Below are 26,800 nucleotides of genomic sequence, written 5' to 3' on the forward strand. Positions count from 1 at the left end.
TAAAACTTCATGAACTCAGATTTACATTTCAAAACTCAGCATGAGAGTGACCAGGTGGCTTGTGATAAATTATTTAAGATCCCAAGTTTTGTGTTCATGTTGTGTTAGGACACAAAGTCTTGTGTTACTAAAACAACAGTGGGAATTTCAGAGTGGGATCCAGAGATGCACAAAGCCAATGAGAAGGAAATCTACAACAAAGGGTCAGGATAGATTTGGGTGGGCCAAGTTCTTGCACAAAAGGTCTGCTGGATAGAGTAGAAATGAATTATATAGAAATCTGCCTCTGTCCTTCTACACAGCTGGCAGCCACTCACACAGCATCACACTGTAGTGTGCTGCCCTTGAACAGTAAAAACAATCTAAAGGGCAGGGCCTTGACACAGCCAGAGACACCCTCAAATTATGCTGCACAGATTAAAAACAAGCAAGATTTTCCCAGGATGATATAAATTATTGATCTATGCCATTTCTCAAGTTGCTTGAACACTTTCAAACACTACTCAAGAAAAACATCCAAAACTGGCCTAATAAATCTATTCCATGAAGAAAAAAGTTAATTTAATCTCAGAGTGAAATGACTTTGTGACTAGCATCAAAGGTGCAGAATCCCAGTGTGGATTCCAGTGCACACACCTGCTGAAACTCTGAGCAGACACTCTCAGCACATATGCAAGTGCCTGACAGAGGCAATAGGGCCAGCTATTTCTTACCCACAACAGGCAATCTGTTGATACATTATGAAACCAGTATTAGGAGATGCTTTAGTCAAAATGCTGTAGGTTATTAATCACAGCTTTGGGGTTTCTGACAGGATGTTTTGATAAAATAAATCTATTTTAAGTGACTGTAATGAAATACTAACCGGTTTTTGAAGGGCTTTTAAGATGTTTTTAAGAAGTTTCAGATCAAAGACTCAGTTAATGTAACCTCCATGCATTAAATATTTAGTGCTTATTCAGTCACTTGAGCACTCAGGCATCTTGACATTGTAAAAGGAGGAGAGGGAAATTGAGTTTAAGTCAGTTTTGCACAGTGGGATTTTTCAGTTTTTATGTTAAAATCCCAGACATGTAATTTTAATACAAAGGGGTCTATTCTTTTACAACACTATATGCACCACCCATTAAAAGAATTCTTTATGCACCTGCCTAGATGGGAGAATAAATCCTCTATAGAGTCACTTCAGTAGAAACTGTTATGCTGGGATTAACATCATGATTGAACATTATTCTGTCTCTGAGCTCTCTGATGGACGAAACCAAATGCACACACTTCTCTTCCCTGAACAAGCAGGCACTTACAAGGAGCAGAGGATTTTAACAATGGCAGATAGATTTAAGCAAGTTCTTTTTAGATATTTGAATTATGTGACTATAAGGCATTTCCCCTTTCTAGCATCCCTGAATTCCAACAGCTGCTCTTTACTGTTTCATTCATTCCAAGAACTGCTCAAAAGTCTTCAAAACAGGTGAAGAAAATCATCCTATTTGGGGACTTGTTAAAATAGGTGTCTTAAATTAATAAATTGCAAATTATTAGGGGCTGGATATTTATTCTGAAAATGCACCACTATATATAACTTCTATATGTTCTCAAGCATCACCTTTCTTGTGAAAGCTCACTGAGTGTAATAGGAACTTGAGGATGACTTCAAGCAGAATGAAGATGCTCCTGAGTGCACTTCTTGGCTCACTTGAAGAGGATTACAGACACTAAAATATTAAAAATTGCCTTTGAAACTTTTGCCATGACCCACATTAGTATCTATTCTCAGAATCAAGGTAAATATTGTGTATTTCTATCCTGTTTAACACAAACATGGACACATTCAAATTCTTTGATTTGCACTGTTGCTCTAAGGCTCTGCCGTCTCACAGTAATTCATAATACATAAATATAAGCTACAACCCTAGCTCAAAAATTACCAGTATATGGGGAAAAGAGCCCAACAAACAGTTCTGCATATCTTTCCTTCATCATAGACATTTTCCCAAAACTTACAGTGTGATTGAAGATGACTGCACCCTAATTTGAAGTTCAAAAGGCTAAAACTGACCTCTGAAGTAATGGCAGCAATACATATTCCCAAATCTGGTCAGCACCATCATGACGTGACCCTATTTGTCACAAGTGTCTCCTGAATGTTAAGGAGGCACAAAGGCTGTGTGTCATCACGGGCTCCTCCGTGACAATGAAAGACAAACAGCTCCTGAAAACATCTACATGGTAACTGGATGACCTCATCTGCTTTTCTCAAAGACTTAGCTCGTTTTCCTCTGCTTTCCCTGCTGGCCATGGCTCTGAAGCCCCCTCTGCCATATAAAATTGTATGAACATGAGATGCAGGAAAGTGATTTTACAGGAAAAAGACATTTCTTTGTACATAACTTTAATATTTCTTGTGCATGGTTCCCTCTGTACACACACCACTGGGGGAAATGCCCAAACAGTAAATTAAACAAATTAATGCTTACTCTGCTAAGAAGAAACTGTCAGAACTGTTCTATCTAAAAGAATCCAAACCAGAAGACAATCCTCACCAAGTAGTCAATGTTAAATCCTCCAGCAGGTCCTTCACAGATTTATCAGATAGTCAGGATGTACCCACAAGGCACTACTGAAGAAGTTCACATCTCTGTTTCTCTTGTGGCCTTTCTGATTTTGTTTAACCTGTGTTAAAAATCATGTAAACGGACAATAAATCAAGATGATATCTGAAGAATTTAGTTCTGTGAAAGCAGATCTCCAAAGACTTCCTGGAATTTAGAAATTAATTATAACCTCAAAACCAGCAGGAAGGTTAGGAAAAGTCAGAGAAGATAATTTGGTTAATTCTGAAACAATAAGTAAACTTTCTAGATGTAATGTAGGAGAACCTTTGTTGTACAGAAACACAGCACAGGAGAGGGGATAGCAGATCTCCTTACCCTGCTGTCTCTGTCACAGACATTGTATTCCAAAGGAAGGAAACTTCAACAGAGGGAGAGTAACGAGGCTGTGACTGAAACTTCAGTGCACGTGTCACAGAAAATGAGAGAAACAATAAAAGTAGTTTTGAGAATAGTGAGGGGGAAAAAAAGGGCCTTTAACAAATTTTATAGAAACTGAAATGCAGTAATATGAAATACTCAGCTTGACCATGGCACTTTCAAATGCTCTATGGAGTCAAATAAAAAAAAAGGAAGAAAAAAATAAAAAAAAAATAAAAAGGGGGGGAAAGAAGAGGACAGGTTTTCCAAAATTAGCAAGATTAAATATTTCAAATAGTACTGATTAGAAGACAGGAGATGTGAAAATTATCACATATTTTTCCTTATAGAAATTAATGCCATTCCAGTAGATTCCAATTTATTGTTAGTTATGATGTTTAGATTTGTAATGAACATGACCTTTTGAAATCAGGATACATCCACATGAAATGCTTTAAGATGCAATGGACCTCTGAAGGGAAGCAATCTTGGCTATATGTCAGCTAGAACTGTTTATATTTTAGAAGAATTGTTCCAGGCTGTTGGAATTCGGGATCATTTGCGTAAACAATATGTAATAAGTTTACCCTGCTCTGAAAGGCTGAAGGTCTCTTCCAGAGAGATTAAACTCAGTGTCCCTGGAACAAAACCTGCAGCATTTCACATTCTATTGGCTATAAACAGGGGTGCAGATGGGCACTCCCATCATACAGAACCTACGGTGCTGCTGCTATAAGGAATTCTATCCATGAGCATTGCTGAAATAAATGTGCCACCAGTGGTAACTGAAGCACAGTTGGGGAGATCTGATGACATGTGATCAGTTCCAGAGGTTTACTATCACGACACATTATTTCTATGCAGCAGGCTGTGATCATTGCCTTATAATCATTACGGGGTATCTTTGAATCAAAGAAAGAAAATTTTCAAAGTTCAAACAACTTTGTTTTTTCTACTAAATTTCTGTGTAAAAGCAATTCCCAAAACAGCCCAATGTTCTGAACTGCCTGTGTGCATGGACTCCCTATTGTGTTAAAGACACATCTCCCATTGATGTTTTGGTAATAGATTATGTAGTGTGTGCTGCTGCCAGAGTACAGGCTATCCTACTTTCTAGCACATGGAGAAACTTCTGAAGCTATTCAAGGAAGGTATCTTTTGTCAATTAGTATTTTAGGGATGTTAATTGTCACCAGTCCAAGGTCTTTCTAAACCTCTTATTGTGATCCAGCATTACTGTATGTAAAGTTAAAATTTGTGACTGTATGAAAGGAAAGAGAGCTTATCTGTATTTCAGAAAATATATAAACATAAGAAGGGTCACCCTATGCCATTTAAGAAAAGGGATTATGGAGCAACTACTCTGTGGTCAAAAGTTGCAGGAAAGAACTTCTTTCTTTCAGAGTAAGTTTTCGGATGGAGCATGTCAGGAAATTTGTGCCATTGCACGGAGATACATGAAACTGGGGTGGGAATAATTTCTAGAATCCAATCTGTTCCCAGATGTTAAAAAATGAGAATAGGTGCTACTCTTACCAGATAATGAAAGACACATGAGAACAGCAAAGGATTTTGACATGCAGTTCTTACTCAGTTCTACCAAAAGTGTGCTTGGCTGATACAGGATACTTTGGAGGTGGCTGCTGAGTGCAGAGGAACCATGACTTTACTTTTCCTGGTACTACCTGTGGTTCACACTGACATTGGCAGTAGATAGCAGGGGAAATGGTTGTTGTCCAGGAGCTTTGCAATACATTGATTTTCTCTTTTTTCATAATTTAATTTTCTTACGAGCAGAGAGTGACTTATTTGTTTTGTAACACATACAAAAATTCATTGTAGTCCACCAAAGAAGTCCAGATTTCTAAAAGAAGAATTTGTATTTGTCAGTATTTCTCTGGGAAGATGAAAATCTGATATTTCAGAGACCACAGCTATTCTGCTTCATTATTGTCATAGCAACAAATGATCTTGAAGCACTGAATGCAACATCTATAGCCATTTGCAGTATAGCTCTAGCTACTAACTTGTTTCTGTTAATGGCTGGCATGAACCAGTCTCTGTACTCTTTGCAATTTAATTGATGAACCGCAAAACAAATGGTCATAGTTAATAAAATTATATTTTGCCATCTGTGTCCAGTAATGAGAAAATCTGAATTAGAGGAATGAAAAAGGAGGTGTTTTTTTTTTCAAACAGATCAATGCATCCTACCTCTTTGTAAGCATTAAATTGGATGTTATCTGTTGCTGTGTATTTCTCTCCTTGGTTGCCATGGCTAATGGGAATTTCAGCCAAGATGGACAAGAATTCTGTTTGACCATGAGGAATATAATATCGTTCCCTTTGTTTTCCTACAAGTCTGTGTAGTGTGAGTCTACAATGTTATTTGGTCTGAGTGCATCCCAGTCTCCTTTATAGGAGGACAATTTTGTTCAGTTCTGCACTGTTGTTTGCTGTTATAACACCTTATCTATTTCTATAAAAGAAATCTATAGGATATGTGGAGTTTTATTCCTAAAGCTCTGAAGGATTTCAAAATCATGTGGAGCTGAAGGTAAATCTGGTGTTGCCACAGTATCTTGTAAGGATGATTGCAACAGCAGAAAAGTACACCTTGGGAAAACACATTCTGTTTTCCTAAGTTCACATTCTGAACAGTTTGTTCTCTTGAGAGTGAGGCTATAATTGCCTGTATCCTTCATAAAGAGGCCACTACAATTAAAAAAAAACCAAACAAATAAACCAACAGCAGTAAAACAAAACAAAAAACCCACACAAAACAAAAAGAAATACAACCTTTTATAATTTCTCTAGGAACCTACTACATCATTAATTCCCACAAGAAGAGATAATAGATGGTCCTCATGCAGAAGTTACCAAAGTACTTTATGTTGATTGCCTAGAGCATGCTAAGGATCTAGAGCATTTTTCTTAAGTTTTAGAGGGGCAGAAAATCTACAGGCAAGAAGGATATTATGGAGACATAGAAGATGTGATGCTGCTGAGCACCCTGTTTTGTGCACTAACACCATTCTTGTTCTATGCATTACCTTTCAGATTTTGAAATATTCATTGTTTGGATTAATATCTATGTCTAGGTCCAAGACAAGTCTTGATGGATCTCACTGTATTGCCAAAATATCTCCTATTTTTTCAGCACAGTACCATCACCCTCTGTTTTAGTCTTCATCTGTTAATCTATAAAGTGCCCTTAATCAGTCATCTCTGACATTCCTATAAATTTTCTATCAGACATAACACATTACTGGCTATTTTTCATTCTCACGAGGCAAATAAGAAAAACAGACTTGAGGTCTTGAATCACATAAACTGTGCAAAACAGCAGACTCTATTTCTTTAATATTGTGGACCATACTTTGAAGAGCTCAGCAGCTGCAAATAGGGCGTGGTTTCCAAATCGCAAAACTTCTGTTTGGCGTGTAAATGTAAAAGGTTGGCATTCAATTTTACGTATCAGCAGTTTGAAAAGAGAAGTTGGTGCTTTCAGCTTTTTGGAACTGCACGTGAAAAGGTGGTGCGAGGCCGATGGGATGCGCTGTCCAGGGTCCTGCCAAGGGCGTGAAGAACAAATCGTGCCCTGGAACTCCGTGTAAACCGACCGGTTGGTGGGGCTGATCTCTGGAAATGAACACCCAAGACTTTCCCACAGGCTGCTCCCCAATGAGGAAGGTCCTTCAGGAGTTTCCTTTCCTAGAAAATGCCACTACAGTCAGAAGGATGCTATGAACCCTAACTCAGTGATATTTATGCAGTTTTTGGAGCTGTCAGAGCAAAAGTTCTAAACAAAACCATGGGTTTTCTTTAAGAATTTAAGGATAGGCATGAGATTTTCCCTTATTCCATGCTGCAGAACAGTTCAGAATTCATAAATATGGAAAAGACTAGTTAATATTTTAATTCCAAACAACATAGATTAAAAAAAAAAGAAAAAAGAAAAACAAACAACATTTAACAATGTGCAGCTGTTACTAATGAACTAAGAAGCTGATTAAAAATAGAATGATGGATATTAATGCATTATTATAATCCATCATAATGCAGAAAATCTAAATGGAAAAAAAGTATGTATTAAAAAATCCTGGAGTCTTTAGATTTTGAGAAAGTAATAGTCCTCTTAAATTTTAACTAATTAGGACTAAGTGGAAAATTGGATGCAATTAATAGGGAATTAAAAATAAATGTGAGAAAAATTATTTCTGAAACAGATTTTTTTCATGCATACACATGAAAATTCCTGAAATGGGTGGTATTTCTCCTTTGTCTTCCTCCATGTTGCACTTTTATTAGAACATCAGATGAGGTGGTTCAGCAAAACACACTTTCTGCAGGAAGGTATGTCCACAATTCTAGGGATTCTGAGTGAAAATACTTGACTGTGGGCCTAGGGCTGGCCTTTTTTTTTTTTCATTGGAAATGTCATGTAACAGAGGCCTTTTCAATCTGTGTTCATTTTCTCAGATTGTTCTCTGCTGCCACAGTATGGTGCTCAGCTGCTGTTTGAAAACATGAAAAAGAGGATCTTTATCGGGGAATGCAGTTCTTTTCATGTACCACTATGACTGGTTGCTAAGTAAGATCTCTTTTAAAGAGTTTTAAAAAGGCTTTAAGCTGCATCTTATATTTCCTAAGAATTGAAAAAAAAAACCACCCAGTTTTCAATTAAGTACCTACTGCTTTACATTAAAAAGCTCCTGCCTCCTCATGTTATTTGTATGTCGTTTTGTCTTCAAAACAGAGATAAATATTGCTTTCAGTATTTGTGGATAATAGCAGCACTTCAGCAGCAGCAGGCATTTTCTATGAAAACCACTCTCTTCTTTTCAGGAATATCATGATCTTCTGAAACAAAATATGTTTAAATGCAACATGTTTTAAATTAAATAAGGATGGCACTAGCCTGCCTTACATCTAAGTTTGATGTCCTTTGCCACTGCACTGTTCTTTGATTCAAAAATACTTTGCTAACAGTGCAGAAAGGTGAGGGCTGTTAAAAATCCCACTGAAATCAAGACTGGATCACAGACTGCATATAATTTCTCTCACCTGTGCTTTCTTACATGTATTATGGTGTCATGAGCCTTACTTTGTCTCTTCAAGCACATAGTTCAACAGTAAGTCTTTACTCAGCCAGCTGAGGCCACCTGAACTGCACTGCCTTGGTCTACATTATCTTGTAATCTGCCTCAAAACATGTTCGTATTTCTTTATATCCCCAAATCCATTCTAACATACAAGTTGAAGTCTCCTTGGAGCCAGCTTTCAGCTTTCAAAGCTTAAGGACAAAAGAGATAAAGTCTCACTGAACATGTGCATGGAAAGGACAAAGATCTCCAAGACCAGCACAGATGTCTGATGCAGAAGGCCTCAAATGCACAACTTCCTCATATACTGCAAAGAAAAATAAATTGCTGAGCAATGGTGGGATTCAATTTTACAGACAGACACTGAGCATATTTACAGAGAAGTGCAAAAAGGGTTGCAGAATATGTAACCTGAACCAGCTACTCCAACTATGCATGAACAAGCCAAAAATGAGATAATAGAAAAAAGGAATTCTTGCTTTTATGAAATCTGAAACTTGTTTTCATTCGTCAGGTTAATTTGGAATTATTTATTAGTTAAAAACCATTAGGAGATGGAAGATGAATCAGAAGGGAGGGTATGTAGAAACCTCCAACCCTGACTGGATGTGACCAGAAAAATAGGTTATTTTTGAATGTTTTGTTTGTAACACTGTGTTTACAGTGGGAGCAAATGGTTTGCAGTCTTTTACACAAATCTTTAAGATCTTACCTAGTGGGAATTTTGTAACACTGTCAAGTTATCTGAAACCTTCTCTACCTCCTCATGATTTTGCTTTATTCTTACACTACAATGAAGTTGCTGGCCAAGTCCATTGACTACCAATGACTGGCAAGTAAATTCTTGCCATAACCTATGATTAGATCCCTAATTTAGCTCTCACCTTCAGTGGTGTCAGTGGACTGCAGGTAGAGGTGCAATGTTAGATGAGCAAGCCCCTCACCTAAGTTATTAAATTATTAAAATAATCTTATTAAAATAAACATTTAAGAAGAGCTGAAATATAAGTTAACCAACAACCAGATTCATATACATTTATATAAGACTGAGAACGTTATTATATGTCTTTACCTTGTAAGTAGGTTTGGCTGGAAACACTGAGAATCTGGGCCTGAAGTCTATGATTTTTTAATTAGATTTTTTTCCTGTAGTCATGTTGTTATACTGGTTGTATGAGTTAATGACAACACATTAGGGCACCAGACCTAAGTGTTGATTGTTTTGACCTTGGAGCTTAAAGGCATTTTTACACATTTAACTTGATGCCATGAACTTGCCAGTGATTTCAACACGTCTATTTAACATGCTTAAGTTTAAATCTGTACTCAGGTGTTTTGCTGGATTGGAGCCACAATGCTCAGTTTACATAAATTATGTGAACAAGATTTTGCCTAAGGTATTTAGAGATTTTAATATATTATATTTACATTACAGAGCTAGTGTAAAGCTAAATCAATAAATAGTTTTTTCTTTGGTTAAATTAAAAGGCATAAATCCAAATCCTTTGAACTGAGCAGACTTGGAAATTGTTAAATAAACTGTCAGTCCCAAGGTTTCAGTCCTACAGGTAATGTGAGCCAGGTTCACCATCTTTAGGGCCTACAGTCAAAGCATGAAGATTAAAATACCAGTCCAGCCCCACAGATACATGGCACAGTCACCACTCAGGAGATCTAAATAGAAACCAACTCAAACACAGTCAACATCCCAGCAGAGTCAATGCAGTGAAGTGCTACGGGGCAAATGCAGCTAATAGCTCCACATAGCACGATTTCCTCTACACGCAAGTACATTCAGCAGCACTATCAACATGGTAATTATTGCTTAATGCTGTGCTACAAAGGAGGGAAAACAAATTTCTCTAATGGAAGGGAAAGAAGATTGAATGTATTCTAGGGTTTTCACAGGGTTCTAAGGACCTTACATACCTTCAAAATAGATTCATGGCCTGCAGGGCAACTAAATAAATTTTAGAATATGGAAAAGTTTTAGTTTGGTGCATACATGGTACCTTGGAATTGATTTTTTTAAATGAAATTGTATTAACTGATTGTCATATGGTATTTCCCAAGCACCAACAAGAAAAGGAATTCTAGTGAGCACTGAATGCAGGAAGTAAAATATGTTCTCCCTGTACCCAGAAGTTTAGGGTGCAGTAACTAGAGGTAACTGCCTGAATCTGAGGGTTGAACTCACTGTGTGAACAGACTGGGTTGTCCATTGAGATTACAGTGACCACATGGAGTTGAGTGGCACCAGACCAAGCAGTAGAAAGTGCTGAGGACCAGAATGAGTAAACCTGCCTTTTACTTGAAATTTACTGTTGCCATGAAACAAGGATGCAGACCTTGAAATTCCTCCCTGTACTTGGGTGCCAGTTCAAGTATTTCAGCACCTCTGGCTACATCATTAATGTTTCCTTTCCAGTTTGAAGCCTGGACAAACCACATATTATTCCATCTTCTCTGAAAATGCAAGTGTAGGAGATGGAGCAAAGAGGGAACACAACAGACATAAAGACAGGGAAGACAGGTTGTAGGCCAGGGTATAACATTACTTGAAATGGCACTGAGATGAGGATATTGAGTGCACAGAAGAGAACATGACTACCTTGTGCAGTCCTGGTATTTAAAAGACCTAACAGCTATTTTGGATTTGCCCTTCACAACTCAAAGAAATAAGGGGAATGAATAGGAAAGAACAAAGCAGGGAAAGTAATATAAGAGCAGAAAACAAATACCACAACTGCTTTCTTCTAGCTATCTTGGGAAAGTATAAACTAAATGGAGAGAAAAGGGAAGGTTAGATTTGAGGCAAAGAAAGGGCAAGCCAGATGAAGGACAAGTGTGGAGTAAAGGTGAGATGAAGAGTCTGGCATGGTAATGGGAAGAGCCATGAAGCAAAAGGCCAACCTGCAAAGCTACAGAAAGTCCAGTGAAAACTTCGGAAAGGTCACTGACTTTTCAAAGGTTTCCCTGTTTGGCTACAGGATGAAAGGGTGCAGCTTGGGGCCTATGCATGAAACCAGTTTGTATAACTGACTTTACCACATATCATTCATTTGCTGTAATTCTTTTGCTGCCACTCCTTTCAGGAGGTTTTCTCTTAATAAAGTGGATCATAACTTTTTTTCCTCCTCAGATAATTTCTTACCTCAATGGACTTTTTATGCTTAAAGCTGCTTTTTTTTGGTGAAGGTCCAAGCATTTTTTTCAATAGCTTTTAAACAGAGAATGGTAGTTATAAAACATGAGCTTCAAAATGGACTCAAGACTTGAATCCTCCTTCCCAATTTAAGATTTTTTTACTCATAGTTAGATAAAGAGTAATTTATGCAAATCCTCGTAGAAATTATTTTACTATATCAAACACTGCCCTTTCTGGAATTTAAGAAATAACCGCTTATACATTTAGTATCCTCACATGATAGTAACTGCAAATGATGATTTTATTGAGTTTGTTTTTTCAAAAGCTATATATAGCTGCCAAATTACACCAAAGTATTTATTGCTTTTACCATGAACAGTTGCATATATCCTACAGACAGATGGCAACTTTCAACAGTAAGAGTTTTGCCTATCTTGCCTTGCCTATGACTCCCGCAAGCCAGTTTATCTCACAGAACTCCCTTCAAATTGTGACAAAGAAATTTTCCTTAAAACTGATGATATAGAATAGTCCCCTGTTATTTTCATGTTATTTATATAATTTTCCTGGTAGCACAGGGTGATATTACATGCTATAAATCATATTTTATTTTAGAAAGAACTGCTGGTGGTGTTATTTTTAGGTCCAACTCTACTTCTGCTGATATCAACCCAGCCCAGAAAATAGCTGCAAGAACATTTAAATCTCACATGCAGTTTGGGGATGACATCCATATAATCAATGTTACGGGAACAGCAGTACTATAGGAGTAAATAGATACACCACTGACTAAGGAGAATGAACACGTCATGAACATATACATAGATGCACCTTTACACTAGTGAGAAATGAGAAAGTGGGCTTACTTTTTCTAAGCATTGTTTCTGTGGCCTTTTCCATGCCAAGTAAATTGCCACAACTTGCATTTACACGGCATTTCTACCTAGTTGCAGCCAAATCTATTGGAAAGTAGAGTACCTGATACCAATAGGATTTGAAAGGTACGTTGCATCCCAAAGAAGCCTCTAACTTCTATTTTGTTTCACAGACTAAGAGTACACTTTTCTTTTACAGAACTGTTATTATATAACATAAAGTTGAATACAGAAATGGGAAATTTAACCTTAGAAAAACTGCCTATTTTCTTTGCTTCACGCTTTAAAATGGTCATAACTGAGCAGTTAAAAATGGACCAGTGGCAAACAGTAGAACTGATAAACTATTTTTACTGGGGTGCCAAGTCATTTAGACAATAAATAAGGGCTAGAGGATCAATGAACCAACAGCATGACATCTGGTGTGCAGTTTCAGAGTCTTAGGGCCCCATTCTGCTCTCTGATACCACCATAAATCAGGAGCAGCTTAAGTAAATTAAAAGCACACCCCAAAGTGGTGTGGAGTCAGAATGAAGCACCATGTGTTCCAATCTGTGCCATTCAGTATTCCATATCTGACTTGAAAGATTGGCTCACTTACAGAGCTCTACATTAGACATATTGCCTTCTTGTTTTAAAATATGTACGTTTAATATTTAATTTAACAGAATTCCATGTTTCAGTCTCTGTGTACTGTGCAAGTCCCTTTGAGGCCAGTGGTTTGCATGTGCAGTTGCAATTCTCCTCAAGTGTAATTTGGAAGCACCATTGCCTAATGGGGGGAAATGAAATCTCTGTCTCCAATTAATCTTGGTTCACTTTTGAGTGAGAAATGAAAATATTGCCCAGCCAGTGATGATTTCTGAATTGGGCTGCAGGAGCTGAACCAGGCCATCCAAAATTCTTTTAATTTATTATGTGTGATAGTGGAATACTAGTAGAGGTCTCATCAATTATCCACACACTTCAAGTACACACAGGTAATTTGGACAACCAGCCTCAAACGACAACACAGTCAAAACTTTTGCCAACTCAGAAATATTGGTCATAATGCTGCACACATAACTGTTATTGCACATGAGACTGTATAAGCATCATAAAACAGGCATTGTAAAAGTAAATTGAGTCTGTACTTATATTGTCACAGAGATAGAAAAATTATTTTTAACTATGTTGTGCTATAAAATATTACATTATATTTGCTGAGATGAGAGACAGATCAATAATAAGCAAATTTCACAATTTAAAAAAATGCTCACAGACTTTGAACTTCTGATCTGTTGGGACAAACTGTAGAAAGTCTGAAGTAACCTCAGGCCAACGATGGCAGAATGGAAATAGCAGTTTAAATGGTACCTGGGTGACCATCCTAACTCTCTTGCAGGAGAGACTATTTTCAAGACTATTTGGCACACCTAGAATGTAGGATAGCTTTCTAAAGTAAAGAATATAAACATTAAGAGGTCAGAAATGAAACAGCTGAGGTATCCATTGAAACTGGCAATGCGAATCTTTGCCATTTGGCTCTGAACCACTTTGCCATTCTGCATCCTAATGACAATTACATGTCCCATACTGATATTTCACTTTCAATTTTCACAGAATTAGAGAAAGAGTTTAAGGAGTTAATGGAAGCATAGTACTTTCTTTAGAGAAAATATGAAATTAGATTAGAAATTAGATTGCCTTGAAAACATTACATGCAGCAAAATGTGCACTCAGAGAGCCTTCAGGAGTAATCAACTAAGCATGGTTTCTTGTGACTTGTGTTTTACTGTTCCACAACAAAGCAAACTAAAAAAGAAAAAACAGAGATTTGTGCTGAGAATCTGTTGTCTCCAGGAGACACAGCTCGAACCTTCATAATCCAGGAGATGTGAAATTGCTTCAGACCATTCTCCATCCTCCCAATCACTGGCTGCAGCAGGGGGCTGTAAAATTCCCCTAGAATGACCCAGGGGGTCCCAGCAGCTCCATGGCAGCCCAGCAGATGTGCAGCAGCCTCCCCCTCACATATTACCCTGCTCCTGACATGCTGCAGCCTCCCCCTCCCATGTTATCCTGCTCCAGATGTGCTGCAGCCTCCCCCTCGCATGTTATCCTGCTCCAGATGTGCTGCAGCCTCCCCCTCACATGTTATCCTGCTCCAGATGTGCTGCAGCCTCCCCCTCACATGTTATCCTGCTCCAGCCCTGCCCAGCAGGAGGACTTGAGGCTTTGTCCTCAGACGGCATCTTTAACCTGCCTTTCCCCATGTGCTGCCAGGGGTACCGTCCCCTGGCCAGGAATAGAGCTTTGGAGGGCCTCTTTCTGCCAACCTGATTGCTCTCATCTTACATAAGGGGCCAGGGCAGGGCCAGAGCTCACTTTCTTAGCTCTAAATCTATCCTATATGGCACGCAATTCTCCAAAGTACCGCCAGCTTCTGCTTTTATGAAGCACTGTGCAGTGAAGAATGAAGGAGCCTGTTTTTCACCATTTAAAGATGCATGATAGCAACAAAGCTCTATGTTAAAATATTTAACTCACAGAGAACTTATGGAAATTGTCTATTCAAGCTCAGCAAAGACATTAAATTACCAAGCTGTTCTAGGACAGTTGTGTGTGGAGAAAAGCCAGAAATGCTCTGAGATTGTAATATTACTCACAAAGATTACAGCATGAGCCTGATTCAGAAGCTTTTTATATAGATCAGCATGGAGAGCTGCAAAATGTTACCATATCCATTACTGCAAAACATACTCTGTGTGTACATAGAGATATAAAATCAGGACTTATACATAGCACATTTCCTGCCACATTTTGAGTGGCATCTGTTTGTTTAGTTTGCTGAAATATGAAAAATAATATTTAGCAACTACTGGTAACACAATGTTAACAAGATTTAAGAGTATAGCTTTGTCTGTCAAAATGCAGCTAAAAGACAAATCCTTCTATCCCAGTGTTTTAATCAGTCAGATCAGGGGTTTGATGAATATGTAAATTTGACTGTTTATACACTGTTTTCAGAGTGAAAGGAAACAAATTCAGTTTCATTACAGAATTAATGACAGCTCTGTCCTCTAAGATTAATAATTAAAGCTCTTCACATTAAGATGATAGTGCTCTTTCCTCTCAGCCTCTGCAGATTCTACTTCTTTATTTTTTTAATATCTCTTTCCCTTATAATTGTTTGTCCCCCTAATTGGAATGATTAATTATTAATGCCAGTTCATGATATGCAATAGTCATCTCTAGAACAAGAACTGTACTTAAGTTATAAAAAGGGTTAAAAAATGCCTTCTTTTGTTAATTCTGCATTTACTCTTCTCCATAAGTTAATTTTTTCCTCCAAGTTTTATGCCACTATAGGGACCTCAATGGTCTGCTCTAATGCTGGAAGCCTTTTATTTATTCCAGTGAAGGGTATACATTTGATTTCATTTTGAGTTTCACAACCTATGCTGGGTTTCTTCCTAAGAAGAAACTGCTGCTGGGATCAGCAGCCTTCACAGGAATCACAGCTTTCGATTTCTGAAACACACACTGCAAGTTTAAACCAAATCAAATCTCAGAGAAAAGATTAAGAATGTGGTACAAGTGCATTATAAAGTCTCAGAAAGCAGAAGTTTAAAAAACCAGCAGGATTTGAGCTATCATTTTTTTAATCTGATGATTCTGAGTTGACATGGAAGTGGCTGAGTCATGCTTGCCAAATCCCCTGAACTGCCAGCGTTTCAGAGAAAGATGATAGCAAAGCAAGCAGAAGTTCATCCTCACCATAAACACTTCTTCCTTCTCCAGGAGAACTGTGACACTTCATTTTTGTGTGGCCACTGTCATCTATACAGAGTCCACCAACCCCCTTCTAATATCACATCACCAAAGCAGGCATTTTTAAGAGTGCATAAAATAGTTGTATTGTGTATGTTTTGCATTATTTTATCAAGAAAAGTTATCTTCTCATTCAAAAACCCCACATTTTTTTCAGAACAGAAAAGCTCTTCCAGAAAGACAAATGGACAGAGTATTTAAAAATCGTATTTCCTCAATGAAGCTGTTTCAATTTCATCTTTTAACGTGTTTAGAGGTGAATTGATCCTACCTGGGAATTTAGCATTGCCTCGGATACGGCAAAGGAAATATTTTATGTGAAATTAAATTAGCATTTGTCTATATTTCACCACACAGGTACACCTCCTCGTGTGTCACTGATAGCAGCAAAACAAATCTCTGTGTGTGCATACATGAGCAGGGATGATGAATTGTCCTCTGTAAGCATTTAAGGGTAGACATTCATAACAAAGCCTGCTGGCTGGCAAGGGTGCCTGGGACTTACCACACTGAGGCCCAGCAATTCCCTGCAGAAGTAGTCCATGTTCCTCCTCTGCAGGTTGTCAAGATAGTGCTGGAGGCGAGTGTAGGTGTAGGGGTAGCAGTAAGCAAACTGGTAAGTGTCATCCTCTCGATCAAAGCAAAAAGCGAATGACATGACGTAGTTCTTCCTGTGGTCTGGGCAGCGGTAGTAATACACGTTTTTAGAGGGTATTCTTTGCCTGAAAAACAAAAGCACATATGTATATATATTTATTGACACATATATGTACATTGGCATAAGAAATCTGAGCAAAAAGGCAATGTGAAGTTTAAATTTCCTTTAAAGGAAATGAAGTGGAGCAGCTTGAACAGCTCAGGAGCTGATGAGCAGATCCCAGAGCCTGCAATTGGGAGCACCTGTGCAGACAAATGCCATGGCAGGGCATGGGCACTGCACAGCACCTCCCTCCTGGTGCACAAGCTGCAGTCACCACAGCAGGGAAGAGCATCATACAGCCAGAGAAACCCACTCCCACAAAGGGAAAAGGATGCACAGGCTGTTCAAGTATCTTCTACTTCACTATCAAGCTGGTGGACCAACTCCATGTGACTCTACAGGCTTAAGCCAAACCTCTGCCTGGAGTGTGGCTACATCCTTTGTTACAGGTCTCATTCACCAGCACAGACACGAGGCATAGCTAATGAAGGAATGTCAGTATAAGGAACCATTGACAGAAGTGATTTACTGGAATTCTGGATATCTTACTTATTTTTTCATCCTTAATAATCAGGGGATACATATCAACACCTAGACAAGAAATGGAAGAAAACACACTCATAAGGTTAAAAAAATCAATAAAAACACCCCAAAACAAAACAATCAAACAAAAAAACTTAGGTTTGGAAAATAACTGGGTCCTAAATTAGAAAGCAATGGAGAAAAGGAGATTTGGTCCCATTCCAAATTGGACTGCTGCCCTCCCTGACAGTTCTGGTTTATCTGACAAGATCAAAATGAATATACATGATGGTAAATAATGATAAGAAAGACATTTATGTTGTTGTTATCAGGCTGGTATCTGGTTAAGGAATAACAAATATCTGCCTGCCACCTCTCACCCAACTCCAATTATTCTGTTATTTTTCAACAGAAATGAGTGATATTTCAGAGTGGGGACAAAAACTTGTTCTGTGCACAGAAGATGTTCCCTATTTATGTTTGTCTGCTTTCTTCATTTCTTAGATGGAATTTCTAGCTTTATCTAGACAGGACGGTCTCCAGTCATGCCATGCACTTGTAATTTGATGTAACTAACTTACCGGTCATGTTTGGCAACAAAAAGCTATGATTCTGCAGACTCTATCTGATTTAATTACACAACATTATAAACAGGTCTCATCTAATGACTGGAGCACATCTCAGCTACACTCAGATCATTGCTAGCCAAAATATAATAAGATTTACAGACATAGCACTAGTAATGTGTTTCTTTGTAATAGTTCAGAGAAGCTTGTCTGCTGCAGAACATCAGTTTTGGCCTCTCATTGTTAATATGAATTAGAGGACAAAACCCTCTCATTACATACAAGTACGTGTTTGCCAATTAGCAGCAGTTAAGGACTCTGATCAGCAAAATGCAGGATCTACAAAGAGAAACAGAAAGGAATTGAGATCTTCCTGAGAAAGTACAATAAAGAACCAGTGATGCAGTTAATCAGACTCAAAATAAGAATTTATTTGCCCCTTTTAATGCCCTGCTTCTTGAACATTCAGGGCTTCAATAATTTACTTCAGTATCTCAACTGAACATGAGCCAGCAGTGTGCCCAGGTGGCCAAGGAGGCCAATGACATCCTGGCTTGTACCAGCCACAGCGTGGCCAGCAGGGCCAGGACAGTGATTGTTCTCCTGTACTCAGCACTGGTGAGGCCACCTCTCAAGCTGCATTCTCAGTTTTGGGCCTCTCACTTCAAGAAAGACATTGAGGTGCTGGAGCAAGTTCAGAAAAGGGCAATGGAGCTGGTGAAGGGTCTGCAGGTATTTAAAGATGTGTAGATGTTGTACTTGGGAACGTGGTTTAGCAGTGGAATTGGCAGTGCTCGGTTAATGGTTGGACTCAATGATATTAAAGGACTCTTCCAACTTAAGGTAATCTATGATTTGCTGATTTTGTTGCTGTTGTTGTTAAAGAAGACACTTGCTTATCACTAAAATCTGAAAATTATATTTAAGCAACAAATATAAAGGACAGAAAAACAGATTTTTAATTTTTTAAGAAGTATCAGTAGGGAAAAAACACCACCAGCCATCTGCATGCAGTAGCCCAACCTAATAAGTTTCTCCAGTATCTTAACATATTTCTATCATTCACCCTTACTCTGGAGTGCTATAGGACATCCCTCATTTGATCTCAAATCAAGCAGATGATATGGCAGTGGGTAAATGTATTCTAGCTCCCAGTCCTCAAACCATAATGCAAGTTTAAACAGTATGTTGCTGAGTTGTTGAACTTTATTTGTTTCCAGATTAGCATGGGAGAAATAATAAAGGATAAGCCTCACTTTCTGCTATAAAAATTTCATGTAAAATGAGACCAATAGGAGGAAATTCAGGATTTTAGAAAGGCTAATGCTAATTGAAATTCATCTGCTGATAGTTAATGTTTAAATGACACATAGTTCTCCTTGGTTCAATAACTTTCTACTTTTAAGCAAGTTGAAGACAACTTTGTTAATGTATTAAAGGCACTTTTGATATTTCATTCCCTCTCCCCTTCATTATAAAAGCTAAGCATCTGTTTTATTATCCACTTTGACACATCACTTTATGGCTGCATTTGGCTATTATGGCTAATCTTGATGTCTAGGACATCTGGTATTGACATTTCACTATCTGGTATCTGACACAACAGCAGAAACCATCCTCGGTTCCAGGATTTAAATTCACCCTCTCAGGGCAAAAAGTGCCCAAACTCTTAATTCAAACCATATCTTCCAAAAATAATTATAATAGTACTCCTGTCACTGCTAATCTATTTTTATCTCTCCTAGCACTTTGTCACTGCTAATCTATTTGTGAGTCATATAGAGAAAGAGAGTTAGCGTTTAGATACCAACAACACATCTTAACACACAGGAGCCTAATCAGATTTAGATCTTATCAGGGAATTAAAGAAGAAAAGCAAAAAGGGAAAGGAAAAGAAAGAAAAGAGACACAGTGCTAGATATCACCAACTGAGTTTTTGATAACGAAAAGACATTGCTCAGTTCTTGAATTAACCTTTGTGTCCTAGACACACTATTGTTTACTCTTTCCCTTTTTTGTTCTATGCCTTCTGGAAAAGGACACCCACACACTGTGGCAGCAGCTGCTCCTATTAATTTAAAGCTATTACAAAAATTAAAATTAAACCCAATTACTTTGGCTGGTTTATAGCTGGGGAATGGCTTAGTCTGATTGTTCCCTCTGGTTATGGACAAAAACAATATTCCTACCTACAGGCAGCTGCCAGTGGAATACTAATGCATCTAGGGCCTGGCAGAAACAGATTCCAAATGCAGAGTCTAACTGCATTCTTACTAGAGAAAAATATCTTATCATGAATCTGCAGAAATGCACCAACTTCTTACACTGGAAGTCACAATGAAGCCGATTTGTAGTTAGAGGTAGGAAAGCCAAATGACAGCAGAAATCTCGATGCTCAGATTGGTCCCTCTGCATTTCCAGGCAGCATTCACTGAGAAATGCACCCTGCTAATTGATCCACAACTGCTGAATGGTTGTTTAAAGGAGAACCACCTCTATTCCAAGCACAGCCACAGAAAAAAAACACACAAGCAACTAATTTCCAGTCTGGCTTTAATGTCTTTAAAGAAATGAGACTTGGTATTTGACCACATATTGAAACAAATTCAGGTTGTGTAGTATTCAAGATAAATGCAAAACTTTCTGTAAAGGAATAAGAAAGCACAGAAATGAAGAGTTTCTGTCTATTTTGATTCTCATAGTCCAGTGCCAGTCAAATGTTTGAGTGTCTTCTGCTCCTATCTGTGACTCCAGGTGTGAATGTCTATGTCTGTTCCTGTCTGTTGGCTACAGAGCAGTTTGGAGTCTGGATACTCGCTGTGTTTTGGTGGTGTGCCATAAGATCCAATTTACTAGTGTACAAAAAATAAAAACTAAAGTTGTAGTCCTCATCCAGTATCAAAAGCCTGATGACTTGAGAGGCCCCAGGATTTTACTCCTTGCTACTACAAGAAGCAGTGAGGGGTACAACTGAGGTTTGAAAACTTTATCCTAACTATACTTCTAATTCAAATATAATTTTAACTTCAACTCTAAGACAAACTTGAAGGCAACTTTATTATCTTTTCCACTTTTTTATTTTTTTCCTCTACTAACTCAAGACTTTGGAGGACAAACACTGGGCAATGGTGGGGGTGCTGCTTTGTGGCACCTGTACTTTAAATTCTAAAAACATAAGGGTGCAAATCAAATCCTTTTGTGGTACCACAACACAAATAATTGCAAAATAACAATTTTTGGAGTGCTTTTTTGCCCCCATTGCATGACCAAAACAGGGAGCTCTGGCCCACCCAAATTCCCAATGACTTTAATGAGCAGTGTAAATATCTTTTGGACCACTTTTAATATGTCACTTGTGAACTAATTATTCAGTTCCTTGCCCTCTACAGGATCAGGTTAGACATACCACAGTCACTGAACTTCAAAGTAAAATGATGATCCTTTGGAGGAAAAAGAAAAAGCTGCAGGTGCTGTAGAAGATCAGTGGCCAAAGGAAAAATGAAGTGATGTGAGTAGCAGAGAAACGCTCAAGTGAGGTTGGTTGCCATGCAGTGTTTGTTGGCTGTGGTGACACACTGTGGTGATCATTTTCAATTGCCATAAATTTGCATGTGCAGGGAGACTACTTAACAAATGCACAAATTTCCAACCTCGCATATAGAATTCAAAGGGTTGGGCCTGAGTCACAATCTCACATGAGATTAAATCTAAAGACTCAAAGCCTGATTCTGATTCGGCTTTGAAAAATAACGTTCAGGTATTTATTGGTGTTTCCATACATTCAAGATCTGGCTACTCTTTTTGAGCGTTCAAATTTTATTCCTAAAGCTGGATGGCCCTAGTTATTCACTGCAAGAAATCCAACAAACTCTGGACAAAATATAAGGATGTAAATCCTGTGCTGCAAACTCCTCTTCTGGGAGGCAGCCCTTTCAAACTGAAGGTCTTATTGACTTCTTTCTCTGTTAGTCTAAGCCATTATTTTCCCTCTTGCTTATTCTTGTTGACAAGTGAAGCTGACCATCTTCAACATTCCTAGTTTACTTGTGACAAAATAAGTTTGTAGGGTTTTTTCTTGCACATAATTTTATATTTGATTCACAGAGCATGGAGTGACAGTGAATATGTCAGATGGTGTTAAATATTTTTTGCAGACAACTGAATGGGTTTTGGCACAGCTAACTCAGTTTCAAACCCTGCAAAATAAGTCCTGCTTTTCTTCTTCCTATGCATTAGAATGTTCTCCAAATATTTTCGTAACTTAAGACCTCAGGGGTTTGCACCTCTTACAATACCTGGTTTCTTCTTCTTAAGTATAAAAATCAAAATATTATGTAATTCAATTTCATGAAAATCAGAAACTCTACACATTAGGAACACAGTTTTCACATTTTAATTGTAATAATTAACTATCAAGATTGTTAGGGAATTCAAATAATAATGAACTGTACAGATATTGCTTGTAAAGTCTCTTCATTGTTTACAACTTTAAGAGAAAACACTGAGTTTTTAATATTTTTTTTTGCAATCATTTCTGCATGTTAAATGTTTATAACAAACATGATATTGGGTTCCTGTATCAGTGTTAGTCAACCTGGCGTATTTTTATGAGACCTGCACATCAGATGAATCAGTCCCATCAGCTGATGTTAATACAGCAAAGATATCCTCAAAGTACGTTATTACTCCCTTATTAGTACTTGAAAGCCAAAACCTAGAATGAGATTTTTGTGAGCAAATGTTACAATAATTATTTCCCACATTTATACCTTGGATACTTTGAGAGGGAACTTGCTAAGAAAGGTTTTTATCAAAACTGTGTCTTCAGCACAGTGAGGGTTCTGGCGAGGAAAACCCAGGGGTGAGGAGAAACCATAAAAGCAACAATAGTGGTGGGACACGTCCTTTGTTCTGTGTTTGCAGAATACTTTACACAAAGGTGGTCCTTGCCAACAGGTCAGTCTTGTAGGTCCTACAGTAACACCAGTAACAAAAACAAAAAGAAACCTTTTCTACCTAAAACCAGAGGTAACCACTGGAAGACACTCCTCCTAAGAGTGACAAGTGCTGAGGAAAGGGGGCACCATGTGGGAAGCCCAGGGCAGCAGCACGGAAGAGTCATGACTACAAGATATGAGGCAATGCTGAAAACCTGTCCCTGGGTTCTGCTGCCAGAAATGAAGTCATCATCCTGCAGTCCACCAGGATAAGGGTCATGAGGACTGATAAGTTATAGGCTGGAAAGAATATAATTTTTTAATTACCTTTTAAGCAACTTCATGTAAGACAGGGCAATACCGGATCTCCAAAATGAAGAGAAATGTTATTTCAAGTTCTCAAAATCTCCATTTGGTTTTGTAGGAGGAGGTTTCATTCAGTGTTGCACATCACTCCTCACTTGTGTATCACCCTCAAACATGAAACTTGCTCACGAAGGTCCAAAGTGGGCCGTGCCCTCTTTTGACAAAACACTTTACTATGTCTTAGTGGAGCTGTGAGCCAATAACAAAATCCAAAATCTTCTGCCAGCAGCAGGTACAAGTAGGATTTCCAGTGGACAAGCAACCAATTCACCTTCTTTTCTCCCTCCTGCCTACCATCAGAACCAAAGCTACACTCCCTCCTCCATTTTTTGTTTATTCTGTCCAGTTGCTTAATCTTAAACTGCTGTGACTTTCCCCTGAAGCTGCAGTTCCAATACTACAATTATTCCACAGAAACTCCCTGTTAAACTGCAGGGATAATGAATGGTCCTGCTTTTTTCTGCTGTCGAAATAGGGTTTGCCTACTGACCACAGGTATTCCAGCCATGGATTGCTTCAATAGCAATATCTCTGTGCAGTGTTTATAAAGGGAAAGAAATGAAAGTGAAGGAGAAAAGCTGACTTTTCACAAAAATACTAGAACAAGAAAATAATCAAGTTAGTCACACATGCCTTGTGATCCTCTGAAGATACCACGAATGCAAGAGAAGGATGCAGAAGCCAGCATGTATGTCCTGAAATGCAACTACTGGGAGAACAAAACAAATAGAGGTTCAAAAAAACTTTTCTTAAAAACACTTAAATTGGTACATAAGAATTTGTGATTAGAATCACTGAGTAAGGAAGGAATGAGGGAGGAAACAGAGAGATGCACCACTGCAGTTCTAAAGTTTTGAATGCAGAAAATAAACCCAAGAGGGTTTGGAAGCAACTGAGAAAGAATAGCCACAAATGCTCTAAATAAGTGGAAAATTCTAAAACAATAAAGTCAGCATAAATAATGTTGTACTAGAAAAGGTGGGGACAAGAAATGTTCCACCTCAACACAACGCTTGTCCTGGCTTTGACCTGTACCAGACTCTCTGGTCATAAAAGAGCAACTCTACTGCCAACTTCAGAAGGCAGTTTGAATATAGTAACATCAGGGCAGAAATAAACACATAAAACCCAGAAGAACTTGTATCACTGACTGCATTGGAAAAGAAGGTAGGTGAGGAGACAGAAAGAAGGGGACAAGATTGGTACACCATGAACACGCCAGCTTCAAATTGGGAATGGAATGACTTAAAATAAGTGACCCCTTAGGCCTTCCCTTTGTCTGGAAAAAAAAAAGGCTTGAGAGAATATGACTTGGACAAATTTCAGGAAAGGCTGCTTAGTGAGAAATAGTTAATGCTGATTAAGAATCAATTCAAAACATGTTTGTTTCAATCATTTTTTTTCTCCAAAAGAGTTCAAATGAATTCCAAAGAATTTCACCAAACAATTTACCCATCAGCATAATTTAATTCCTTCAGACCAAATTCAGCATTTTCCTCCACTATTCTTTCCTATTTCTGCTGTAATCTGACATAGAAACCCTCAAGATTATGTTGACTGGAAAACATACAGGATTATATAGGGTATAAAACAGAGTCCTTCTGATGTTTGGAGCATTTGTTGGCCTGGGAATGAGGGACCAACCTCAATCCCAAATTTAAGTCCCTGAACTGCACTACCGGTAGACCACTGGGTCAGCTCTAATAGCCTCTTAGCCTCAATTACCTAATTAGCCTTTTCTTCAGTCTCCTCTTCTCCCTTTCCCATCTGTTCCTCTATTCCCACCACTCCCTGTTCTTCTGCAAGAATAATTTTTAAAATCTATGTTAACTTCATTTAGGTTGGTCTCAGGTGACTTCTCTATGCAAGAATAATTTATAAGTCTCATAAGAGCCCCAACTTGAGGAAGTATTTCAGTAACATATGAATTCTGAAATCCATGTTTAAAATGTTGATGATTTCACAGTCCAAATACAAACTGAGATTTTTAATTTATGTCATTTAGATGTGAACTTTAACTAACTACCAAAGGAAGGAGAACAGATAGGAAAGATTTTTCCAATTGTAGCTTGATTGATACTGAATTGTCCTTAGTAAGATCTGAAATCCTCTGGAAGCCTTTGTCTTCCCAAAGTATATTATTCCTGATAAAGATCAGTGCATTTCTGATAGTAGATGATGTATGAGCAGGATAAAGACAAAAGAAAACAGGAAATTGTCATCAGAAATGGATCAGACTTTGTTAGCTGGGCAAACTTCCCCGTAGTATTATGCTCTATCCTATCGTCTGTCTATACACAACGAAGACCAAGTCCAGTAATTAATTTTTAATGTCCCATTTCTTACACCTTCTAGCACCTTGTTTGTTTATTTTTTTTTACCATAACAGCATCTCAAATGACTTCTGTTATGGAACTGCCAACAACAATGTTCAGGTCTTATCTCTGTTTAGTTAGAGGAAAACATTCTTGTGTAGTTTCCTCCACATACTGACTCCTCATTTATCAGGAATGAACCTTCTTTGTCCATCTGAGTAACTTGTTTAGATCTCCCAGAAGTTCCTAACTGTGCTAAAGCCTTAAATTACTTAAGTAATTACACATCATTTGTTATTTTTACCACCAGATCCTTCATCTCTCCCTTCTCAGATCATTAATAAATATATTTAGCATATGACCCGATAGGTAACTTTGAGAAACACATCTGCTGGCCTTTTAGTGTGATGAAAACTGACCACTTAGCCCTCTGCCTTTTTGTTTCCTTGTCGGCTTGTGATCTATGAGGACACTTGCCCTGTCACCATATGTGACTACTAAGCCTTTGCAGCAGCTTCTTGTGACAGACTTTGTCACATGCTTTTAAAAAGTCAAAATACATTATGTCAGGTGGCTTGTCTCACAAGCCTTAAACCTAAAGGTGAGGAAACATTCACTGGAATAATCCTCAAGGGGAAAATGCACCTTGGCATCCAATGGAGTCAAAGGGAGATAAATAGGAAAGATTAGTGAGCAAGCCAGAAACACCTTTCTTTGGCATGTATTTTAATTATATTTTCAAAGGACAATTATATTTTTTATGCCACAAAGGGAGTTATTTCGTCCTGTGGAGAAAATAAGGGGAAGCCCACTACAACTGACTGCCCAAGTGAGTCAATGCAGGAAGAGCACAGAGCTCCAAAATACAAAGGTTACTTCTCAGAAAAAAAAAAACCACAAAAAAACCCACAACCAACCAACCAAACAAAAAACCCCAAAACAAACAACAACAATAACAACAAAAATAACCCCAAAGGCAAAGGAAAGAGGAAAACAAAAGGAGACTTGAGTTAAAGCCTTTTTCCAGAGGAGTGAGGACGAGAAGCTATTCAAGCCTCTCCTAAGAAATGAGAGCCTGTGCCTGGTTCTCACGACTGTGCTCACTTTTCCAGGGGCTGAAACAACAAAACCAGTTGGCAGAGTGGTGGGAGCCAATGGGGACAGTGGGTGAGAGCACCACAAGCTGCAGAGCATGCAGAGCTGTGGTGAGCAGAAGCACCAAGCGTGGCTGGCAAGGACATGTACGGTTGGAGGGGTGAAGGGCAGCTGACAAAGTGCATCCCGTCAGGTCAGCACAGACTCCCTGTGGCTTCCCCACCAGGCAGTCCTGGCCACTCTCACCCTGGGAAGGGAAGGAGGTGAAAGCAGCCCAGTGGCCTCACTAGATGAAAACACTTGTTACAGTTATACCTCAGGAACTGGTTATTACTATTCTGAGCATCTAACTCATCAAGATTCTCTTTAGTCCTTTTTAGGAAAAT

At 38.3% G+C, this 26,800-nt stretch overlaps 1 protein-coding gene across 6 annotated transcripts in view; it reads right to left on the minus strand.

The window, feature by feature from the left end:
• LOC139676330 (BEN domain-containing protein 5) overlaps nucleotides 1–26,800 on the minus strand; it is an 893,330-nt gene that overhangs the window by 525,608 nt on the left and 340,922 nt on the right. For all 6 annotated transcript variants that reach the window (XM_071565176.1, XM_071565175.1, XM_071565174.1 and 3 more), the window contains exon 5: nucleotides 16,419–16,635. In XM_071565176.1, the coding sequence (XP_071421277.1) occupies nucleotides 16,419–16,635 (217 nt within the window). The remainder of the gene's footprint in view (nucleotides 1–16,418; nucleotides 16,636–26,800) is intronic.

This window comes from Pithys albifrons, chromosome 10 (genome assembly GCF_047495875.1).
Source record: "Pithys albifrons albifrons isolate INPA30051 chromosome 10, PitAlb_v1, whole genome shotgun sequence".
NCBI classification, from domain to species: Eukaryota; Metazoa; Chordata; class Aves; order Passeriformes; family Thamnophilidae; genus Pithys; species Pithys albifrons.